Source organism: Manis pentadactyla, chromosome 9, assembly GCF_030020395.1.
Source record: "Manis pentadactyla isolate mManPen7 chromosome 9, mManPen7.hap1, whole genome shotgun sequence".
NCBI lineage: Eukaryota > Metazoa > Chordata > Mammalia > Pholidota > Manidae > Manis > Manis pentadactyla.
The window spans coordinates 112,683,925-112,707,972 of record NC_080027.1 but is presented as its reverse complement, the minus strand read 5'-3'; the positions used below and the strand labels follow the sequence as shown (position 1 = coordinate 112,707,972).

Here is a 24,048-nt window from a genome sequence, read left to right as displayed (position 1 = left end):
TCAGCGGGCCTGACACGGAAAGCTCGTCCGCGGCTGCTAAGCCACCGCGGCCCACCGGCCCCACAGAGCCCAGACCCTCCCCGGAGCGAGGGGCGGCCCCGCCGCCGAGCCGGGCCAGAGCACACCCCAGGTTCCGCCCACAGACTCGCTACGCCCAGGGCCGCGGCACCCCCAAACCCCAGTCCCGCCCGCCGTCCGTTGGAGCGTGGAAGGGCGATGGGGAGCCCGTCCTGACGCACATGAACGAGCCCCCCGGTCCCACACCTTACCAGAGCCGGCGGCAGTGCCGACCCGCTGGCCCGGGCCAGGGAAAAAGGTCCTCCGCGAAAGCGACGCCCGCTGGGACATGTAGTTCGGCGCCGGCGCCCAGGCTCCCACTCGGAGGCTCCGGAGCATGTGTTCAGCTGCGTTTTCTTGCCTCAAGTCATGGAATCCGGCCCCGCCTCGGGTGGCGCACAGCACGCTGGGTATTGCAGTCTTGGTTGGGTTTGGCGGCGGGCGCGCAGGAGGGAGAGGCGCAGTAGAGACGGAATCCACTTACCTCATTGGACGCCAGCTTCTGTTCGCTCCTGCGCAGTCTGCGGGGGCGTCGGAGCGCCTCGGGGAAGCGGAGGTGGCCCGGACTGCGAATCGCAGCCTCTGGCTTTTTATTTTTCCGCAGACAAAATTTGGTCACTGGGTCTTCATCTTTTGTCTGTCGCACGCACCCCGCCCTTCCCTTTTGCTTCCCCACTCCTTGGATCCAGCCCCTCTGGGCGTTCCCGCCAGTTCTCTCACCCCGCCGTGAGCCCCTCCGGGTCCCCGGGCGGGCCTGGCACGGAGGCGGTAACTATGGAGAACATGGCGGTGGAGGAGCTGCTACCCCAGGAGAAGGAGGCGGTGGAGGTGGCCCAGGCCCAGGTCCCGACCCCGGCCCCGGACTCGGCTCGGATCCCAGCTCCGGTCCCGGACCCGGCTCCGACGCCGGCCTCGGCGCCAGCCCCAGCCCCGGCCCCGGCTCCGGCCCTGTCCCCGTCCCTAGCCTCTGCCCCTGACGAGGCTGAAAGCAGTAAGTGCAGGAGGCGCAGATCTTTACGCTGCAGCAGAAGCGACACAGTGCGCCTTGCTGGGAAGTAGGGGAGGCCCTTCTTCACTGGGGTTGTTTTTATGGGGAAAGGCAGGTTCAGGAAAGGGGAACGGGGGCGGGAGGACGGAAGGGCCCGTGTAGCGGGTAAAACTGGTAAAGAATGGAAGAAGGAATCGCCACGAACCTCGAGGACGTTATGATGAAGGATATGTGGAGGTGCTGCAGACAGAAGTAATGAGGCTGAGGGCTTCTTCGTTAAAGGTCTTTTTCTAGTACGGAAATAGGAAGTTACACCTAATTTAGTAGTCCCCCGCTCAGCCCCGTCTGCAGTGGCTACGTCCTTTAAAATGTGACCTAGTACACCGAGGGAACCTGTTAATTGTAGCAGAGCCTACCTGCCAAGATTTAGAAATGACTGCTGTCAACTAGCTTTTATGTCTCGAGAATACAGTCAAAGATGATTTTTTCTTATTATTTCATTTTTCTTTAGCAGCTTGCTTCCAAAAATAATTTTAGGTTGCTGATTAGTTGAGTCATCTAAATTATGAATGTCTTCCCTCAGACGTAAATACCAATTGAGTTTTATACTCCATTCCATCAGAAGTCTACTGTTGAAAATTAATAACCCATATTATTGTGCTTCTGAATGTGCTTGCATGTTTTCTAAGTGGTGATTTACTGGACCATAAATGAATTTAAAGGATTGATGACTAACACTTTCTTAAGAACCTTCTGAACATTTGTAAGTGTGAGGTCTAAGAAAGTTTCGGTTTTTTAAAAATTATTCTGTGGTCCATAAATCAACCCTTATGAATTACAACAAAATACCTTGAATTAATGCATTGTCTTTCCTACTTCTAAGCCAGTTGTGTGTTTAATGTTTATAAAACACTTGGATAGTTATAGTCTAATAGAATTATTTTGCAATTTTAAAAGGACATAAGTTGCAGATTTAAGAATAGACATTACAGAAAAGACATGTCAGCATGCCTCATGTAGGCTCCTGATTATGTAAGATCAGAGTTAGGTGCCAAATAAGGCCAATCAGTTGGTTTTTCACCCACAACTACAGTGGGAGTAGAAGAACACTGCTGAGTAAGTTAGCTTCCCTACCTCACCTCTAGATTGGATCTGTTTATATTAACCAGCACTTTTTCCTTCTCTACACCATCAAGAATTTGTTAAACATAGATTGGGAAGATTTACTCATATATTCCAAAATTTATGAGTCTGTAATCTGAAGAACATGTTTCAGAAACCCAAAAATGCATTACTGGGGCAAATATGTAATGCTTGAGAAATCTGAAATGCATTAGAAATATTTATTAATCACATTTTTAAAATTATTTTTAGATGGTCTGGTTAGTCCTTTGAAATAAGTCTTAACTAGGCTACATGAAGGTGCCATATCTGAAATAGAATTGAAAATTGAGGAAAAAGTAACAAAAGGAGTTGTAAAAGAATCTCTTAACATCTTGGACTCCTCTGGTTTAACAAGAGATTTGCTTATTGACTTGTGATTGATTGGTGTGTTACAAAAAAAGTTCAGTGATTGAAGTACAACTGATAGTGTCTATCTTGAACAAGAAAGTAATTTCAGAGATGTACGTAGGCATATCATGAATCTTTAGACGGATTTTTGAGTTTTCTTCAATAATGGACAACAGAATTTTCAGTTTTCTAATTTACTAGGCCCTTTTTCTCTTATTTTGCTCTACTTAGTAGTTAGAATGATTTCAATCAGCATATCCTTATACAGTACTATATATCTTATTTCACATTTACAGATCTTTAAAGTATGGAAGCCCAGAACCTTTAATTCTTATGAATTAAGTAGGTTGGTTTGTCATGTACCTGAATCTTACTGTCTAACCTGGCAGAAGTTTTTGGTTAAATGGGGGGAAATGTTGCCTATTTATAGAAATTATATCTCATTATAAGTCATTTGAACAATACCTGGTATAAGAAGTTAACTAATAACATTCGTTGCTCTTTGCTTTTCTCATTTAAAAATAAGATAAAATTCTGTCTTTTAAAAATTTGAGCAAGAATGTCTAGTAGTACTGGACTGAATTCCAAAATTATTGACTTGGTGTGCTACTACTTTCAAACAGACTAAAGATTTTAAAAATTACTTAAAGACCTTAGTGCCTGTTCCGAGCAAGTTAGTACACTAGGCACCTAGCCATTACAAAGATGAATGCGGAATAACCCCTGCTCTCCTCCTGCCTATTTGCGGAGGAGACGAGGACACAAATTATAAAGAAGGGTAAACAAAGGAACTGGGAATGAAGGCTGGAGAGGAATAGGCAGGAGGAGGTAGCAGAGGCAAATACAGAATTTAAAAAGCTTAGGACTCTAAATTGTATAACCTAACTGTATAATGAATATTAGGCCTGTGGTGTATCCCATCACCTCTTTTCTCATTGGGAATCTTTTCCTATCGGTTATCTCCTGGTCTGGTATGTTCAGGCTTCCACTTGGTAAGTGTTCCTTTCCTTGGGGATATACATAATTCAGGTCTCTCTGACTTAAAAAAAAAACAAAACAAGTTAGTCCCAACTATTTTCTTTTCTATACTGCCAAACTTCTTAGAAAAAAATAACTTGCGCTGATTTTCTGAACTTTGTTTCTCCTTCCAATCCCATTTATACTCCCAAACACTTCACTGAACCTCCTTTCTTAAAAGTTACCAGAGACCTGCTAAATAATAAATCCAGTAGTCTTTTCTTGATCTCTACAGCTATTTGAGATACTTAGTGTTGGGCATTTCTGTTTTACATCCTCTTCTCTTGGCTTCTTGATTCTCGTTACCATTTTTTTTTTTTAATCGACCCTCCTGATTCTTTTTCCTCAATGCTTCTTACAAATACCTATATCTCTCCATACCTGGCTTCCAAATTAGATCTGTTTTATTAATCAATAGTGGGCTCAGCAGCATTGGGGAATGCATTCCTCTACACCCCTAATCAAGAAGATGTTAAATATGTTTTTGAAAGATTTATTCATATATTCTATTTGTAGAATGTGTAATGTTTGAGAAACTTGAAAATGTGTTACTGGGACGGTTTTCACTTTTTTTTTTTGGCTTTTTCATAACACTTTTGCCTTAGGCTTTCTTATGCTCACAGTTTCATCTAGTATGTATAGTTATGATTTGTATCTACTCAAAATCTCTCCTGCACTCTATAAAAATAATTCAGCAGCTTACTCGGCTTTGGTACATGAATATCAGTAGTATATCAAACGTACTATGTCAAAGTCTAAGTTTCCTTCTCTTCTTTTTTACCTTCTATTCTCCTGTACCTTTCCATTACTAATTTCTTAAATTTTTAATTATTGATCTTTGGTAATACAACCAGAAATACCCTACTGAAACACATTCAAATCATATCATTCACTTCCTCAAAAACCAGCAACGATTTGACATGGCCTGAAGAATAAACTCCAAACTAATTTGCACAGAATTTATGCCTTCCATTATCTGTGCTACATTTTTGGCTGCGTATTTTTCTACCAAATCCATCTCGCAAACATACTACATTCCAGCCAGGGGTGGGATAAGGTGGCTGAATATTTTTTGTACCACATGGCTTTGTTTATGAAGTTACTTCAGTTTCTAAGGCCGGCTACCAAATTTCTACTTTGAAATTCTATTCATTCCTTAATTCTCAAATGCCACTTCAGTGAAGACATTTTCAGAGGCACTTGGAGTTAATTACTCCTTCCTCTGCCTGCATCGTATAGTCATTTCATCCTGCCTTGTTTTATAGGTAGTAGTTAACATATTAATCCCTCCCACCTCACTGAAAGTTCTTCAAAGATAGGAAACATGGCTGATATTTCCTCAGTGTTTTGTACAGACATTTTTTGTAGAATTATATTGAATAAAGTTTTAAAGCTGTGAAGTTACACAGTAGAGTTCTTTTCCCTAGCTTTTTGTTTTCTGAGGCACACTTGCCATTTTATAAACTGAAGTACCAGCAGTATTCCCACCTAAGTACTAGGGCACTATGCTACAGGAAATAAAAGTAAAATTCTTTGTGACATCATCGAATAAAAATGGAAATGGAATACAGATTGTTAAAGCATGACCTCTAACTTATTATTTCCTTCCAGAGAGACACATCTCAATTCAGAGGCAGCTTGCTGATCTAGAGAAGTTAGTTTTCATAACTGAAGGGGATTTTGACTCTGCCAGTTCATTGAACTCAGATAATCTTGAAACAGGTATTTCCATGTTTGGACAGGTTTTTTTCTCTGAATTTCTAATGGTTTGTCGTTTTTCAACTAATGCACAGTTCGCTTAGAATAAACTTGTTTATTCCCATTGAACTAGAATACTGGTAAAATACAATTTTTTTACTCAAGAAATTGATAGCCTTCTATATGCAAAGGTGCTATGGGATTAAGTTATTTCACAGCTCCTCCAGAAAATTACAATTCATGAATATATAAGAGCTCTGCATTTTGTAAGTTAGGAACTGAATTAGGCTCTAACAGAAATACCCAAAAACAGTGCCTTAAATAATATGGAGGCTTTTATTTCTCATATAAAAGAAGTGCCAGGGCAGGCAATTTAGGGCTAGTACAAGAGATCCTGTGTTGCCACTGCCGAAGCTCCTCTCTTTCTGCTTTACTATCCTTAGTGCTTGAATTCCATCTCAAGATCACCTCGAGGCTTTTTGAAGTAGGCAGAATATATAAAATAATTGTGTCTATACTTGGAGTGTGCAAGTATGGAAGATATTTGTTGGTTTAAAAATTATTGAGTTATTATTTCTATTTGTATTGCTCTAAACCTGAATTTGTGATTTTAATTCTTTGTATACTATCAGAGTTTTTATTTGAGATACATTACATTTATGATTAAATGAGACTTTTATTTTGATCATCCATAACCTTTTGGAGAGTATGTCAGTAAAGAAAGAAGAACTTAACCAGTTCAGTAGTGGGACACAATGGCTCTGACCATGCCCCCAGTCTCAGAATGGCAATTATATTGGATCCCACATACTCCTTCGACTTCCTTCTTCTGGTTTTCTAACTCCACATGCTAAAAGTTTTTGTTGCTGCTAAAGGAGAAGAATACTACAGCAGATAATTCTCTCTGCCCAGCTCCTGCCCCTCTGGGAGTATGACCACTGCTGCCCTTTCTCCTGTTTAAAGTACAGAATGACTGCTCTCTCGCAGGCATGTTGGCTGGCACACTGTCGTATAGTTTATCACTTCCTCATCCTTTCTTTTCCAGTGGCAATGGGACATCAGCCAGCCACAGGAAGGAGAGTTTGGGGGTAAAAAAATCAGACACTGACCATGTGCTAAAATAATTATTAACTACATGCTAAGGCAGGGATGGTAAGAAAGACATTACCTAAAAAGTAGGCATGAGGGGCTGTTACTTCATTTGTAGCTGGATCTAGGCATTAATAGCTAGTATATTCTATGTATTATTGGTTCTTTTTGCTTTCTCAGGAAAAAAACAGGCTTGCCCATTGTGCCCTAAGGAGAAATTCAGAGCCTGTAATAGCCATAAGCTTCATCGTCACCTTCAAAATTTACACTGGAAGGTTTCAGTTGAATTTGAAGGTGAGTATTTTTGTGCTTGCAAAAAAGTAATATAAATGAAATTTAAGATTTGATACCAGTTTAGGTATCAATTTTTAGAGTTTTATTATAAATATAATCAAATGTTTTCAGTTTGAAATTACGAGGGCTGTAATGCCCTTTTTTTAATAGGCAAACATTTATTAAGCATCTGTCCTGCACCGGGTACTCTCTTGGCCCTGGGGGTTCACACTACTCCATATTGTACAATGTTTTAAAAAGTTATACTTTTCCTTTTATGTTAGAACAACTACCACTTTACACATTTTCGAGGGTATGCTGAATGTGAAATATGAAAATAAAGTAATTGGTAGGAATATTGGAAAAGAAAAGATAACATGATGGCATTAAAAAAGCTAATTAATAAGAGTATTCAGAATGGTGATGGAACATAATATAAATATTCAAAATCATAGCCTTTCTCTATTCTGGATAAATGGAAATTAGAAAAAAAATATAATAGTAACAAAAATAACACTATTTAGTGGAGTAAACTTAACAAGAGGGCCTATATAAAGAGATTAATAAAGCTGAAGGGCAAAATATGAGATCTCAGTCAAGTTAAAGACTTCCTAAGGATAGTGAATTATTAGATTCTCAGGTAGTGAATTATATGAATTAGAGCATTTTTGAAAAGATACTGGCAACATTTTTAAAATTTAAAATACACATATCCATGTTCCAGGCACTCCTTCTGGGAGTAAAATAATCAATAAACAAGGATAGATGTACAAGAATATTTACTGCAGTGTGTACTTAGTGACAAAAACTTGGAACTAAAATAAGAGGATGATTGAATAAATTATGGCACATACAACATACCATGAAATAATATATAGCCATTGAAAAATGAGTACATTAGATCTAACTAGCTTCTTCTAAGGATTTTCATGGTGAACTACTAATGAATACAATAGGGGAGATTTTATAATATTCCAATATTCCATTTGGATAAAATACAAAAAGTGTCCCTCTCCCCCCCCCCAAAAAAAACCCTTATAAATTCAGTCTTAAACCAGTATATACTTATATCTGTATGTGATTATGTGAACATTGATGTTAAGTGTGGTCATCTGGAGTTTCAACCAAATTGCCAGTTTGAAATAGCCAGTGAATATATATACACAATGGAATGTTATTTGGCCATAAAAAAGAAAGAAATCCTGCCACTTGCAACAACATGGATGAACCTAGAGGGTATTAATGCTGTAAAATAGCCAGGTGGAGAAAGACAAATACTACATGATTTCACTAATTTGTGGAATATAAAAACAAAACAAAATAAAATAAACAAAATAGTAGTAGACTCATAGACACTGAGAAGTTACTGGTGGTTACCGTGGGGGAGGGATAGGAGTGGGAGAGGTGGATAAAAGGGCACAAAAATTCTCAGTCTTAAGTCGGTCACAGGGATGGTTGTCCCTACAGCATGGAGAATATAGCTGATGATTCTGTAACATCTTCCTATGTTGACTGATAGTAACCACATTAGTGGGGGTGAGGATTTAATAATATGGGTAACTGTTGAATCACTGTGTTTTATATTTCAAACCAATATAAAATTAAATATCAATGATACTTCAATAAAAAAGAAATAGCCAGTGTGAGGAATCCAGAAAAGAAGCGAGAACTCTACTGTTAAAAGGTTATCATTAGTTACATAGGTAATTGGGAATTAGAGACTAATTCAGAAGCCATCCTGTCTTTTATGTTTAATTGTATATAAAAATATATAGTAAACCATATTAACTTCAAAAAAAAAGATCTATTTTTAACTTAAAAAGTCTCTTGCATATTCTTTAAACCATTATTTAACCTTTAGGTTTGATCTCTCTCTCCTCTGAGTTATTCTCTTCTCCTCAATGGCTCATAGTTCTTTCTCTCTCATGTACATAAGGTGGTTAGGTTCTTCACATGGTGGTAATCTGGTAGATGGTGAATATGGTAATTTTTGCCTTAGTGAGGAGGCAGGCTTTCAAGTAGTTGGCGAATAGTTTGAAGGTAGAAGCAACAAGATCTGCTGATGGAATAGAAGAGAGATGTGAAGGAAAGAGAGCCAAGAATGCTTGGGTTTGAGACCTGAGCAACTAGAAAAATGGTGTTGTCCTTAATGGGTTGGAGAATACTGTATTAGGAACAGGTATGGAGAAGAAGACCAGGACCTCAGATTTACACTTGCAAAGGTTGAGATGCATCTAGGGGAGATGCCAAGTAGCCTGTAAACTATATAAATCTGAGTCTGGGCAAGGTTTCAGCTAAATATACACATTTGGGAGTTGTCAGAAAAGGTGCTATTTAAAGTCATAAGACTGAATGGGATAACCACAAGAGTACTTATGGACAGAAGAAAGAAGTTGTCCGAGGGCTGAGTCCTGAGACACTTAAATATAATACAAGTAAGAGAAATGAATATGTAAGATAGGAGGAGAAAGGAGTTAGAGATAACTTACAGATTTAAGTTAGGAGTGACTGGAAGGCATCATTTATTTAGAAAGTGAAAACGAGATCTGGTTCAAGAGCAAGTGATGTAAGCTTAGTCCCTGACAAGTATGTTTTGAAATGCTGACCCAATAACCAGTCATATATCCTCAATATGCTAGAAATAGACATTTGGCCCTCAGGAACGAGTTATTAACTAGAGCTGTAATTGTGGATTCCTACTTACAGGAGAGATAGCTGCAGTTATGAAAGGCATTAAAGTTACCAAGGAAATGAGAAAAAAGTAATGTAGGCAGATCAAGCCTACTGAAAAATCTTCATCTAGAGTATGAGAGAGGGAAGAGGACCTACAAAGAAGATTGGGAAAAGACCTAGATAGTGCCATATCATAAATGAGCAAGAGGCCGTGTAATGGCAAATGTAGCACAAGGCAAAGAAGGCGAAGCCTAAGAGAAAAGTCAAGATGACAGATAATAGATGATAAATTCGAGCCCCAGAGAAGCTAAATGACTAATCTAACACAGTAGTCGTGGCAGAACCAGACTGGGAACCTGGATCCTCCTGTATTAGTTACTAAGTGTATAAACTAAGGCAATCTCATTCATAAATGTAGTCTCATTAATAAATCAATTATGATATTACAACTTAGAGTAATCCATTAGTCTTACAAAGTAACATTTGCTAATAATTTTAATGGTAATTGAGTATTTAATGAACGGTGATATGACAACCAGTTATTCTTCATTCTAGGTTACAGGATGTGCATCTGTCACTTACCTTGTCGACCAGTGAAACCAAATGTTATTGGAGAACAGGTAATCAGATGTTAGATTTATTTTTAAATGTAGCCCCTTGTAAAAAAAAAAAAAATGCAACTTTTACTTGCTTTAAGACTAAAATGTGCATATTCAGCAATGGGGTTTACTTTAAGATTTTGTATCTGGGTATTTTCAGATTATCATAGTGAAAACTAGGAAATGTGTGAAGAAAGAGTTAACTGTATTGAACTTATTTCATAGTTTTTAATTTCAATCAGATAAATTGTTCTCTTGTCTTCATAAGGAAAATTAACCCATTTACTGATTTTTGGAATGGAGACTAAATGAGAGGAATGTTTTTTTTACTTCAAATTTTTGATTATAGAATAAGAACCTTCAATTTCTATGATTTAGTAAATATGTTAGTATGTGTCAATTCATATTCATCCTCCCTGTGCTCTTCCTTTTGTCAAAGGACAGACTCAAGAAAGTTCCTGAGAGTTTAGTAACTTTTAAAAGTAAATATTTTCATTTTTAGGATAGATTTGACATTTGGGGAATACAAATTTTGAAATATTTTTAGTGACACTATCCTGAATACATTAGCTTAGTAAGTCCTCGTTATTAATTTCTCTTTCAGATCACTAAAAAGAGCAAAGTACTGGGGGGAAAAACATAAATGTTTTCTCAAGCAGTACTCAGACAGTGCTTGGTCCATCAACCTTATACAAGATATTTTGAATATGGTACCGACAGTACCTTAAGGAACCCTGTGCAATGGTTCTCCACTATTCTCTACTTGCTATATGATACTAATAGGAGATAGAAGCACTAAGAGTGAAAGGCATCAAGAGTAGGAGAATCACTAGGGTGTTTTTTTCATTCTCAGCTAAATGAGAAATAATAAAGTGACAATTTCTTACTTGGAATAGTAGACTTTTCATTGTATCTCTCACATTCAGTGGTATGCCACAACTAGTTCAGAGTTCAGAAATTTTGAAGCTGAATGTTAAATATGGCCATTATTAAAACTAAGTTACATCAAAACAAAGGCAATGAATTCTCAAAACTCAAGACTTCCTAATTATTTTACTACGCTTTATTATTACTGTGCTCTCACAATTATGTGAATACATTTCATGTGCATGGTGACAGTGCTCTCTGGTATCATACTGCACATCTTTTCCCAAATTTATATTCAGTGATGTCACATTGGTAGCTTGAAATCCGTCACAATTGTAGCTTGAAATTGTCCATCGTAGAGTATTTATACCACAGAAAGCTGCCATAACTACATATGAGGTCCTTCTTTTCCTGGAAAGCCAGTTGTTAAATATTTACCAGCACATAGCTGCTAATAGTAAACCATTTGTAATTTCCACTTGTGGAAAACAGAAATAAGGTACCATTATTTACTGATTCAAATGAATGGAAAAAACTAAGATGAAAGTTATGGACTATTTTAAACTAAGAGTGAAAAGCATATATAAATACAGGTAAGGATGTAAAGATCCCTTCCAAATCACTTGGCAAAATTAATATTTTCTTCTATATTATTACACCTAACACACTAACATACTTAAATTTGCAACCTTAAATGAACTTCTGCCTTAAATGAACTTATTTATATATTTAAAGTAAATACTCTGTTTGATAGATATCCAGTAAAATGGGCGCCCATTATCACTGTATTATTTGTTCAGCAACGATCACCAGGAGGACTGATATGCTAGGACATGTTAGGCGCCATGTGAATAAAGGAGAGACTAAGTCCAAGTATGTTGCTGGTAAGTTGAGAAATCTCAATAACAAGTTAGTAAGTAAATCCTTATACAGTGGTCCAGTTACTCTTCTCTGTTATCCTCTATTATCAGGCATATAAAATACAGTGAATTAATCAAATGACTTCCTTAACTGCTAAATCCTTCAGGTTTCATTTTCTTTTTATGAGGCTCCCAACACCATTTAGCTGTCCTCAATTTAGCAGATATATCTAATAAGTGAGTAGAAAAAAGCAGTAGATGCTCAAGTAAATATAGGTATCTTAATGAAAAACTGTAGGATTGTGTTACTAATGACAGCTCCTGCACCAATAATTTTGTTATACTTACTGTTGAAAAACACTGGGAAAAGGAGAGAAAGTACCATTTATTATCTTGAGTGATATCAAATTAATAGCTTGTTATTACTGAAGCAGCCCTGAAGAACCAAGAATTAAGACGTTATGCCCTGAGGCATGCATTGTATGTAATGAACTGACTTCTTTCCTATGTATCTAGAATGGTACTATTTACCTTTATTTTGAGAATTGAAAAAATAGTCACTGAAATAATTTTCTATAGAGCTTAATATTCTCACAGAATCTGGTTTGAGAAAGGCTGATCTTGTGAGATATGTGACATGCTACTTTGGTGGGTGTAAAAGAATATAAAACACTAGGAAACACTAGGAAAGGTTACTATTACTTAGCAATGTAAAAAGAAAAATATGATTGCCATTTAGTTAACATTATATTGTAATATTACCAAGAAATCCAAACATAAAGAATGTCAATTATTTTTCCCCACATTATTACGTATATCTCATTTCCTAAATTTTAAAACACATACACACAAATACATCAGTATTTCATTTGGGCTTACAGCTAAATGATTCTAATGTATATTAAATGTAGAGTCCTTTTTTGCATTACTTTATAGCCATTTGAATATAATTTGTGATTTAAAATTATAATAAATGAGGAAGTATTCTAAAATCTAGCATGTGCAGGAAATACAGTGATTCTTAGTCATCCTCCCTGGCTAATATGCAACCATACAGAGGTACTAATTTTCAAACAATTATACCACAGTAAAATATATTTAGCAGCTAATCTGTATAAAGTCAAATAATGTCTGATGGGTAATAAAGGTACTTTAGGATTTTGTGCTATCTTAGATTCTTCTTAACTAGGTGTCATAATACAGATACATTGATATGCTAGTCAGTAAGATTCTAATAAACTTTAATTCACCAAGTATTTAAATGAGTGCTGCTCTTTTCCAGAAACTGCGAGTAGGTAAATTTTTTCATTTGTTTTTTTGACATCTACCCAACTGATTACATTAATGCAAAATACTATAAAGGAAAGTTTTTTTTTAATGTATATTGTTTTAGATATTTAGGATTATTTTGTATTTCACAGGAAACCTTTTTTTTCTTTTCATTTTAGCTTCTACTGCTAAACCACCTAATGAAATTTTGAAAGAGGCAGACACAGATATTCAAGTTTGTCCTAACTATTCTGTACCTCAGAAAACAGATTCCTATTTTAATCCCAAAATGAAACTAAATAGGTAAGATTAATTGAAAAAAGCATTAAGGGCTGTTTTATATTATTACAAATGTACCTTCTCTTAATCCTTATGTTCTTACATACTGACATTTAAAACTAAGTACAGAATGTAAATCATCTATTTTCACATTTTCTTGGAATGATTGTTTTCTCTCTTTTTTCCTAATGTATTTGTTTCTTAGAGAGTAAAATAGTCCTAACTTATATAATTAATGAACTGGCTGCTGCTTTTGTGGGCAAATTTTATTTATAAAATCATGGTTCATATTGAATGCTTATTAATGGAACTCAAATAGATTCATAGTTTAATTTCACAAATTTTTAACTCTTGTCCTATTAAGTAGAGAATATGTTACTAGGTCTCTTTTTGAAATAGTTTGTGCCATATATAAGAACCCCAATTCTCACTATTCTTAACTAAAACCTACAGTGATGAAGCCATGGTACAGCACAACTACTTCAGTTTATTATCCTTTCTTCTAGGCAGCTAATATTCTGTACACTGGCTGCTTTGGCTGAAGAACGAAAACCTTTGGAATGTCTAGATGCCTTTGGAGCCACTGGTAAGTAAGGAAGCTTTTTTGGAACTCTGCTTTGCTTGTCAGATTTGTTTCTTTTCATAGAGAATTTATATGGCTATCTTACCTAGCAGAATATTTGGATATAAAAAATTAAATATTCAAGGTAGATTTTTTTATTGTGGAAAAATTTCAAATACATACAAAACTAGAGAATAGTGAATGAATCTCTTTGTATCCTGCTCTTTAAAAATTATCAACTCGTGCTCAGTGCATCTATCCTCATGTACTTTCCCTCATACCTAACTCCCCCATCATCCATCCCCATTATTTGGAAACAAATCACAGATATGTTATTTGGTCTGTAAATATCTCAATTGGATCTGTAAAAGATAAGGACTTTTTAAAAGTAAAACTACAATACCATTATCACACCTAAGAAATTAAGAATAATTATTTAGTATCATTAAATGTTTAGATATGCCCAATTATCTCATAATTTAAAAAAAAATCAAATCAGAATCCAAAGACTGTATATTTCAATGCTTTGATATGTCCCCTAAGTCTTTTAATCTATATTCTTTTCCATCACTTTGTGTGTGTGTGTGAGATAATTATTTGTTGACATAACAGGTCATTTGCCCTATAGAGTTTCCCATAGTCTAGATTCTTGCTGATTGTATTACCTTGGCTCATATAACATGTTCCTCTACGCCCTGCATTTCTATAAACTGATAGTTGGCTCTTTAGGCTTAATCAGATTCGGATAGGATTTTTCTTTTCTTTTTTTTAGTTTTTGCAAGAATATTTGTTTACTGCAATAAGGAAGCACTTTGAGTTTCGTTGTTTCTCTTTTTGTGATGCAGTAAACATTGTCTAGCCATCAGGCAATTGGGTAAAGTGAAATTTTAGAGATTGAGGACATTTTTTTCCAAAAGGACTTTAATCGTGGAGAAGAGATAATGGGAAGAGGAGGACATTTCCGAAAAGCTACTTGTACCTAATCCAAGTCTTTTTCTTAATGGTTATAGGAGTATTATTTTGGGGAAGTTTGTACCAAAGGGATGAAAGGATTAGTTAGCTCTTTCTTAAGTTCCTCTTGTCAGGGAGAGGTAGTGGTTAAAGAACGGGCTGTGGACACAGACTGCCCGGATTCATATCCCAGCCTCTTCACATGCGAGCTGTATGGCCACAAAAACTGAGCTTCAGTTTCTTCAAAGGGGGGAACGCTAGCACCTACCTTACGATAACGTGAAGATTAAGTAAATTAACACAGGTAAAGAAATTAGAACACTGTCTGGTATATAGCAAATGCTACTAAGAGTATTAGGTATTATTTTCTATTATATTCATGCATCTTTACTTATTATTACTACCATGGCTCAGGGTAAAAAGTGGTCTAGTGATGATTCTAAGCTGATAATATCCTCTGAGCCACTGGAATTTTAAATCTGAATCATGTTTTTATTCCTTTTTCCCTTCCACTGTCCTCAAATCCACTCAGCCACCAGGTCTTTTCTAATTTTTCTTTTATTATGTGACTTATATTCCTTTTCCATTCTATATCCACCATTTTAATGATTTTATGACAGTTATTCTCTCCACTCCACTCTGTCTTACATAGTATTGCCAAATAGACTTTCCTCTGAAACTTTACATTGATAATGCTACTTCTCAATCAAAAAAGTCATTCATCTTTTGCTTAGAGTCCAAACTTCTCAGAGTGCAATGTAATATTTTCTATAATCTGATCCAAACCTATTTTTTAAAATTTATCTCCCAGTATTCTTCCTCACACAACCCTTTTTTTCTACTGTTTTCTCTTTTTTTATTTTGCATTCAATAATTATTAAATGTCAATCTTAAACTAGGTACTATAAATGTTTCTTGACAGTGGAATCATTTTCTTCTTTTTTATTTTTCTTCCAGTTTTATTGAGATATAATTCACATAGCATTGTATAGTTTTAGGTGTACGACATGATTTAATATGTGTATATATTGCAAAATGATTAGCACAAAAATTTTAGTTAACATCCATCACCTCACATAGTTACATACTTTTTGCCCTTTTGATGAGAACTTTTAAGACTCTCTTAGCCACTTGAAAATAAACAGTACAGTATTGTTAACTGTAATCACTGTGCTGTACATTACATCCCCAGAACTTATCTATTTCATAACTAGGAAGTTTGTGCTCTTTGACCACCTTCACCTAATTCTTCTTAGTGTACCTCTGTTAACTTATATCACATTCATAGCACTCATTTTGTACATTTCCCCATCTCTAAAATGTGGATATTAGAAGTTACTTCATAAGTTGTCATGAGAATGGGAAAACATATGTAAAGACCATGGCACATAGTAGCTGTCAAATTTTTACATTTATGAGGTACATGTATGGAGAACATGGTCAGTGCTTCCAGTACACAGGGGATTTTCTAATCCATATTGATTGTGTTATCATCTCCCATTTTGTTTTTTGTTGATTTAAACTGAGGTAAATACAATAAAATGCATGAATCTTAGTTTACAGCTCAGTGAATTTTGACATGCCTATACATTCATGCAATCATCAATATCAAGATATCAAACATTCTTATTTTTCCCTTTTACCTATTTCACCCATCCTCTGACCCTCATGGCAACCACCAGTTTGTTCTCTGAATTTATGAGTCCATTTCTATTTTGTTTGTTTGGTTTTTTAGATTCCATATGTAAGTAAAGTCAAATGGTTATTTGTCTTTCACTGTCTGACTTTCATTTAGCAAACACTGTGCGTCCATCCATGTTTTGCAAATGGCAAGATTTCATTCTTTTTTATGGTTGAGTAATACTCCATTATAGCTATGTGATACAACTTTTTCCATTCACCTTTTTTGTTTTGCTTTGTTTTCATATTCCACAAATAAGTGAAATCACATGGTATTTGTCTTTCTCCACCTGGCTTATTTCAGTAAGCATAATACCCTCTACATCCATCCATGTTGTTGCAAATGGCAGGATTTCTCTTTTTTATTGCTGAATAACATTCCATCATGTATGTGTACCACATCTTTATCCATTCATCTATTGATGAACACTTAGTTTGCTTCCATATCTTGGCTATTGCAAATAACATGGAGATAAACATAGGGACACATACATCTTTTTGTGAAACAGGGATTTTGTTTTCTTCAGGTAAATTCCCAGAAATAGAATTACTGGTCAAATGATATTTCTTTTTCATTTTTTGAGGAACCCCCATACTGCTTTCCACAGTGGTTTACCAGTTTACATTCCCACCAACAGTGTAGGAGGGTTCCCTTTTCTCCACATCCTTGCCAACATTTGTTACTTCTTGTCTTTTGGATGGTGACCATCCTAACTGGTGTGAGGTGATACCACATTTTGGTCTTCATTTGCATTTCCCTGATGATTAGTAATGTGGAGCATCTTTCATTTGCCTGTTGGCCATCTGAATTTCTTTGAAGAAATGTCTGTTCAGGTCCTCCACCCATTTTTTAATCGGGTCGTTTGGTTTTTTGGTGTTGAGGCATATGAGTTCTTTATATATTTTGAATGTTAACGCGTTATGGGATAAATTGTTTACTAATATATTGGCCTTATACTATAGGATGCCTTTTTGTTTTGCTGATGGTGTCCTTTGCTGTAGAGAAGTTTTTTAGTTTGATGTAGTCCCAGTTGTTAATTTTTTATTTTGTTTCTCTTGCCCGAAGAGATGTATCCAAGAAAAAATTGCTCATGCTTAATGTTCAAGAGATTTTTGCCTATGTTTTCTTCTAAGGGTTTTATGGTTTCATGTCTTACATTATCCTTTCACCTACTGATGATTAATTCCATATCTTGGCTATTAAATAGAACAGTGATAAACAAGAGTGCATGTATCTTTTTGAATTAGTAATTTTGTTTGCTTCTGGTAAATTCCCAGAAGTGGAATAATTGGGTCCTATGGCATTTCTATTTTCAGTTTTTTTGAGAAATCTTCATACTGCTTTCCATAATGGCTGCACCAATATATGCACCAGTTTACATTCCCACCAACAGTGAGTGAACAAGGGTTTCTCTGTATCCTCCCCAGTACTTGTTATTTCTTGTCTTTTGGATAGTAGCCATTCTGACTGGTTTGAGGTGGTATTTCATTGTACATATCCCTAATGATTAGTGATGTTGAGTATCTTCTCATGTGCCTCTTGGCCATCTGTATGTCTTCTTTGGGAAAATGTCTACGCAAGGTCCTCTGCCTATTTTTCAGTCAGATTTTTTGCTATTGAATTGTTTGAGTTCATTCATACTTCATTCAGTAGGTTGTCTTTTTGTTTTGATGTTGGTTTCCTTTGCAGTGCAGAAGCCTTTTAGTTTGATAATAGTCCCACTTGTTTATTTTGCTATTGTTTCCCTTGCCTGGGGAGACAAAATCCAGAAAAAACATTACTAATGCCAGTGTTCACGAGTTTACAGGATATGTTTTCTCTGGGAGTTTTCCCATCTCCCGTTTTGTAATGAATGTCCCTTATGGTGCTAACCCAGTAGGTATAGAAAGCCTGGAGAAGGAACTTTCTTGGTCTGAATTCTTCCTGATCATTTACTTACATAAATTTATTCTTTTTAATTCACAATGATGCTCTTGTGCAGTATTTGAAAAGTGTTGGTCCAGGAAAGTTGTTTTTATACTTCGGTGCACTAGGGTAATCTCAGCAGGAGGTCCAGCTTCCCATCCTCCCTTCAAGCAGACTAACCCTGCACTTACTCATATTGTATAGTGGTTTTCTCTATAAGATTTTGTCTGAAAAAAGTGTTTCATTGCAAGAAAAAACCCCGCTGTTCCCCAAAATAAAGAAGAAACATGGATGTTTTATTTGAATATAGATCATGGAAAAGTTTTGTAATAAGTATAAATGAAAATTTATATTTTTTTCTGATAACTTTTCAGAGACTTTGTAGTGAGGAAGTAGAATCAAGATTATTTTAATGAAAATATTAAGATTTTGAAGCAACTTGTTATTTATAAAATTCTTTATTATTATTATACTATTTTTATTCTTTAATTATTAACATTTAAAAATTATTTTCCTTCTCATTTCTCCTAAGGGATAATGGGATTACAATGGGCAAAACATCTTGGAAATGCAGTCAAGGTTACAATTAATGACTTGAATGAAAACTCTGTGACATTGATTCAGGAAAACTGCCATTTAAACAAGTTGAAAGTGGTGGTAGACAGCAAAGAAAAAGAAGAGAGTGATGATGATATCCTTAAAGAAGGGGAGGAAAACCTTGGTAATATTAAGGTGACAAAAATGGATGCCAATGTACTGATGCATTTGAGATCTTTTGATTTCATGTAAGTGAAAAAAATTACTTCTAAACTGACCTGAAGTGAGGGTGCAAGGGGGTGTTAAAAAACTAAGACAGTTCTTCGTTGCTGTTCATTTATGTAAATTAATACAGGCTTTTAGCATTGCCCTAAGGAATGCAGGAAGAACATACACTAACATTAGAAATAGAATGCCTGGGCATGACAGTTTTCCTCTAGGTCTTATTTATTTGTATATGTCTAATGTATCATATGATCATTTTATTGCTTACTTTAAAAAAAAGAATTTTTATTTAAAATAGATTTGTAAAGTACTTTTGATCCCATGGAATTTTGTTATTGCAAATATTGACAATGGTAAAATCTTGATTACTATAATGGTTTTAAATATGTCTTCATTCTCTCTGATTTTAGACACCTAGACCCTTTTGGAACATCAGTGAACTATCTAGATTCTGCATTCAGAAATATAAGAAACCTTGGCATAGTGTCAGTGACTTCTACAGATATCAGCTCTTTATATGCCAAGGCCCAACATGTGGCCCGGCGTCATTACGGCTGTAACATTGTCCGAACCGAGTATTACAAGGAACTCGCAGCCAGAATTGTTGTAGCTGCAGTGGCAAGGTACCAAATTCCAACAGTGTACCTACTGTGTTTTGGTATATGATACAAATATTATAAGTGCTTATCTCATCTTTCAAAATAGGCATAAAATACAAATTCTGTATTCTGTATCTGTCTTGTTTGGTAATCTTATGTTGTATCTGTTAGAATTCAATTTAAAAGCTTGTGCCTAAAATAGTCACTCTCCCAATTAAAAATGTTATTAAAATAAAGTAGTAAAAAAGAAAAGAATGAAAGTTAATTTCAAATTCATTTATTTCAACAATGTGGGATAGATAAGGGATAGCACCATGAAAGGGAAAGCAAAGGTTTTTTTAGAACAATCATGTTTATATGTCCATTGCATTTTATCTTCTTTACATAGTTTGAAAGAAATTGTAGCCTATCAACTTGATTCTATGATGTGATCTAATGCATAGAACAAAAGATCTGTTTCTCATTAGGATTTCTAAAGAATTGAAAAAAGGAAGGCTTTTTGAGCAACCATTTTATTCAGAATATTATACTAGAAGAATAATATACAATATAAATGGATTGAGAGTATCGATAACGGACGATCAGCACCTCACTCACCAGCCTGCACACTAGTTTCACAGCATTTAAATTGAAATTCCAACCTCAGCATAAATACAGATTAGTTAGACTTAACAGACCTTTACAGTTATTCCCAATTAATGGAAAACTGATGTTCAGTTGGTACATACTTAAAAGTGTTCATAACATAACATCAACAAATTCAAATTATACATATGACTTAAGTTTAGTGTATAACTGCAGAGGGAAAATTAAGTACATAAATGGTGTATGTATCAAGTAGAATTTAATCCAAGTCTCTAAAATTAATATTGGCAAGAACTTTGCCTATTCATCTGTCACTGGATAGTCAGCAGCTAGCATACTATCCTGCATGTAGTAGTTTATGTATGCAATAAACATTGTTTGGAAGAGTTTTTATAGAACAAAAAGATAAAAAGGAAGAAAGGTGGTGGTGCTGACAGTGACTGACAATCTTAGACTATATTATATGATATCCTGTTGAGAGGACATCATATCGGAAAATGTCTAGTGGCTGAATACCTTGTCGACCATCCTTTATTTCCTTTATGTAAAAGTTACAGCAATGATCTTTTAAAAGCACTACTACTAAGAATTGAAATTTCCTTTTCTAATAACCCACCCATAGTTTACTGTCAAAGTTAGCATTGTCAATATAATACCAAACAAAAAAAGCAAGTTCCCAAATAATTTTAAAAAAATTTTTTCCAGAGCTGCAGCACGATGTAACAAAGGCATAGAAGTGCTGTTTGCAGTGGCTCTGGAACATTTTGTGTTGGTGGTTGTGAGAGTTTTGAGGGGACCTACTTCTGCAGATGAAACAGCCAAGAAGATTCAGTACCTGATCCATTGTCAGTGGTGTGAAGAGAGAATTTTTCAAAAGGATGGTAATATGGTAGAAGGTAAATTCAACTTTCTCTTGACTTGATATATTAATTTATATATAAGCCTCAAATGAATAAGCCTTTATCACATCCCTAATTATACATATTGTTGTCCTTTGATTTTAAAGATTACAGTGCTAACTTTATTTCCTATACTGGATTTCCTTTCATCAACAGACAAGACATTCGAGTGAGTTTATTAAAGTTATTTACTCATGCTGTACAACTTATGCTCTCTAGCCCTACCCTATATTGAAACATCTAGAAATAACTTAGTTTCCACTGTCACTAATTTTAGGAACATAAATCAGATTACCTCTTTCCCTAGGCTGTTTGAAATCATTAATATAATTTTATAAAAATAATTTTCTTATTTCTGGCTTAATATAAAAGCCATCAGTTATAAAATTCATTCAATATTCATTCAATAAATATTTACTGAGCCTCTACTATATGCCAGGCCTGGGGATCAAAGAAAAAGATGTGGCATATGCCCTCATAAAGCTGTTTATATTCTGTTTTTCTGGGACATAGAAACAATTCTCTGTTGTTTTTGTTATGTTCTTGGTTGGCATTTTTAAGTAAGGATTTTTAAGAACTCTTTATATATTAGAGTTTAACTCTTGTGCTATGAGTTGTGAATATTTTTTTCTCATTTTTTCACTTGTGTCTACTTTTTTAATGTTTCTTAATAATTTTTCGTTGTAGCTCTTGTAAAGTTAATCAGACATTTCTTTCTATGTATTCTGGACTTTGTCTATAATTAGACTTTCCTATTTCTAAATTATTCAAGGTAGATTGTTTTATTGAGTAATACACCTCTTCACTGATTGAGAATACTCTCTCTTTCCTACATGAAAGCCCCACGTGTCACTGAGTTTGTGTCGGGATTTCCTGCTTTGTTCCAGTGGCTCGATGTCTGTTGATATACCTCTACCACAGTTTTGATAACAGAGGACTTTAGTGTTGCTTATTATCTGCAAAGGCAATCCTTCCTCAAAGCTCTATTTTCAGAGTGTTTCTGATATTGGATCTTTTTTCCTCCTAAATAAAAAAGTAGTTGCTACTGCATAATATGTATTTCTCATCCTTTTACTTTGAATCTATAAGTGTCTTATTGGATATTGCTTTATCTAGTCTGATCTTTTTTGCCTTTTGTTGACAATATTTAGACCAGTCATATGGGATGTAATTATTAAAACAGTCAGCTTTATGTCACTTCTTTTACTATTTGTTTTATGTGTTTAATGTCTTCTGTGTTCCTCCTTTGTTGTCTCCATTCGTGTTAAACAGGTATTTCTAGTGTGCCATTTTACTCAATTTCTCTGTTGATTTTTTTAGCTATATATTTTTCAGTTATTTCTTAATGGTATATCCAGGTATTAGAGTATATGCCTTTAATTTACGTTGATCTACCTCAGGTTAATACTGACAAGACTGGCAAAATGTAGCAACTTTGCTTTTATAAAATTCTATTTTCCCCTCCCTTCTTGTGCTATTCTGTCTTACATTAATTACATCTGTGTAGACCCAATCCAACAATACAGTATTATATATTTTTTTTTAATAATCTTATGATTTTCAAAGAAATTAAGAGAAGATACACACACACATATATCTTTTATAGTTACCCACGTAATTACCTTTCCAGGGCTCTTTATTCCTTCCTTTGGATTCAGGTTACTCTATATAATTTCCTTTCAACATGAATGACTTCCTTTAGTATTTCTTACAGCAAATTCCCCCAATTTCTAATATTTGGAATGTCTTTATATCACCTTTTTGAAGGATAGTTTTGCTATCTATAGTATTATTGAAGAGGTTGTTTTCTTTAGCACTTTATATCATTCTAGTTCCTTCGGGCATACATTGTTTCTGATGAGAAATCAGCCTTTAATCGTGTTGTTTCCTTGATGAACTATTTTTCTCTTAAACTGGTTACAAGAGTCTCTCTTTGTGGCTTTCAGCAGTTTGATTGTGGCATATGTGAGTGGGTCTCTTTATGTTTATCCTACTTAGATTTCACTGAGCTTTTGGGGTATGTAGATAAGTATTTTTCATCAAATTTGGGACACTGTCTTGCTCCTCCAACCTAAACCCACCTTCATCACTTCACACTGCAGGCAGATACCTTCTGTAATCTACTAATCATGGATTGGAGTAATACGTTCAGCTGTTTCAAGTACAGTTTTCTAGCCAATCTTTTTTCTTTTTATTAAGGTATCATTGATAGACACTCTTATGAAGGTTTCACATGAGCAACATTGTGATTACAACATTCACCCATATTTTCAAGTCCCCCCTACACCCCATGGCAGTCACTGTCCATCAGCACAGTGAGATATCATCTAGTCAGTCTCTTAAACAGCGGCCAATGAGCTACTCGAGCTGCACTCATCTTTGCCTTTTATATTCATGTACTCACTAAGGCTTTTTCTGCTTTAATAGCTTTTGTCACCAGTGTGGTTTTCTTCCAGCATGATGATCTCTCAGCTTTTTAGGCTGATTTCAGAAAGTATGAGTGATTTGGGATGTATGATAGCTCACCTTATTTTCGAGCAGTTTAGGAATTATTCATAAAAATATCTTCTCTGTCATTTCTAGAGATGTAGATAGACTGAGAAGAGAAACCATCTTCAATGCTTAGTCCACCATCCTAATCTTGTTTTTAATGCAACAGAATCAGAAGAGTTACAGAATCCACTCTGCCTTTTTAAAATTCAGATTTTTATAAAACCTTTGATGAAACTTTGGAGAGGTTTGGTATTCCGGGATAACTGATAATTGGTTTAGTGGCCTATGGTTTCTTTTTATATTTTCCTAATTCATTTTTCCTTTCTGTAAGGAATAATAGACATCTCAGTGTTTTAAAGGATATGTCATGTAGATTTCACTTCAATTAAAAAAAAAACTCAGTTTTTTACCTCATACCCCAGTATTACTG

At 35.4% G+C, this 24,048-nt stretch overlaps 2 protein-coding genes across 6 annotated transcripts in view; one reads left to right on the top strand and one right to left on the bottom strand.

Annotated features, from left to right (window-relative positions):
* The window catches only part of SWT1 (SWT1 RNA endoribonuclease homolog), a 111,635-nt gene extending 110,964 nt beyond the window's left edge, over window positions 1-671 (bottom strand). For 3 of the 4 annotated variants that reach the window (XR_008999385.1, XM_036912552.2, XM_036912553.2), the window contains exon 1: window positions 270-399. The gene's annotated coding sequence lies outside the window, so the exon portion shown is untranslated. Of the gene's footprint in view, window positions 1-269; window positions 400-541 lie in introns of those variants that run through there. The other variant, XM_057507946.1, reaches the window with a different exon arrangement.
* TRMT1L (tRNA methyltransferase 1 like) overlaps window positions 333-24,048 on the top strand; it is a 34,472-nt gene continuing 10,756 nt past the window's right edge. The window contains exons 1-10 of one of the 2 annotated variants that reach the window (XM_036912555.2): window positions 333-467; window positions 5,186-5,296; window positions 6,542-6,655; window positions 9,863-9,927; window positions 11,528-11,657; window positions 13,082-13,205; window positions 13,688-13,767; window positions 18,813-19,065; window positions 19,453-19,665; window positions 20,932-21,122. In XM_036912555.2, the coding sequence (XP_036768450.2) occupies window positions 395-467; window positions 5,186-5,296; window positions 6,542-6,655; window positions 9,863-9,927; window positions 11,528-11,657; window positions 13,082-13,205; window positions 13,688-13,767; window positions 18,813-19,065; window positions 19,453-19,665; window positions 20,932-21,122 (1,354 nt within the window). In that variant the 5' untranslated portion in view covers window positions 333-394. Of the gene's footprint in view, window positions 468-789; window positions 1,049-5,185; window positions 5,297-6,541; window positions 6,656-9,862; window positions 9,928-11,527; window positions 11,658-13,081; window positions 13,206-13,687; window positions 13,768-18,812; window positions 19,066-19,452; window positions 19,666-20,931; window positions 21,123-24,048 lie in introns of those variants that run through there. The other variant, XM_036912554.2, reaches the window with a different exon arrangement.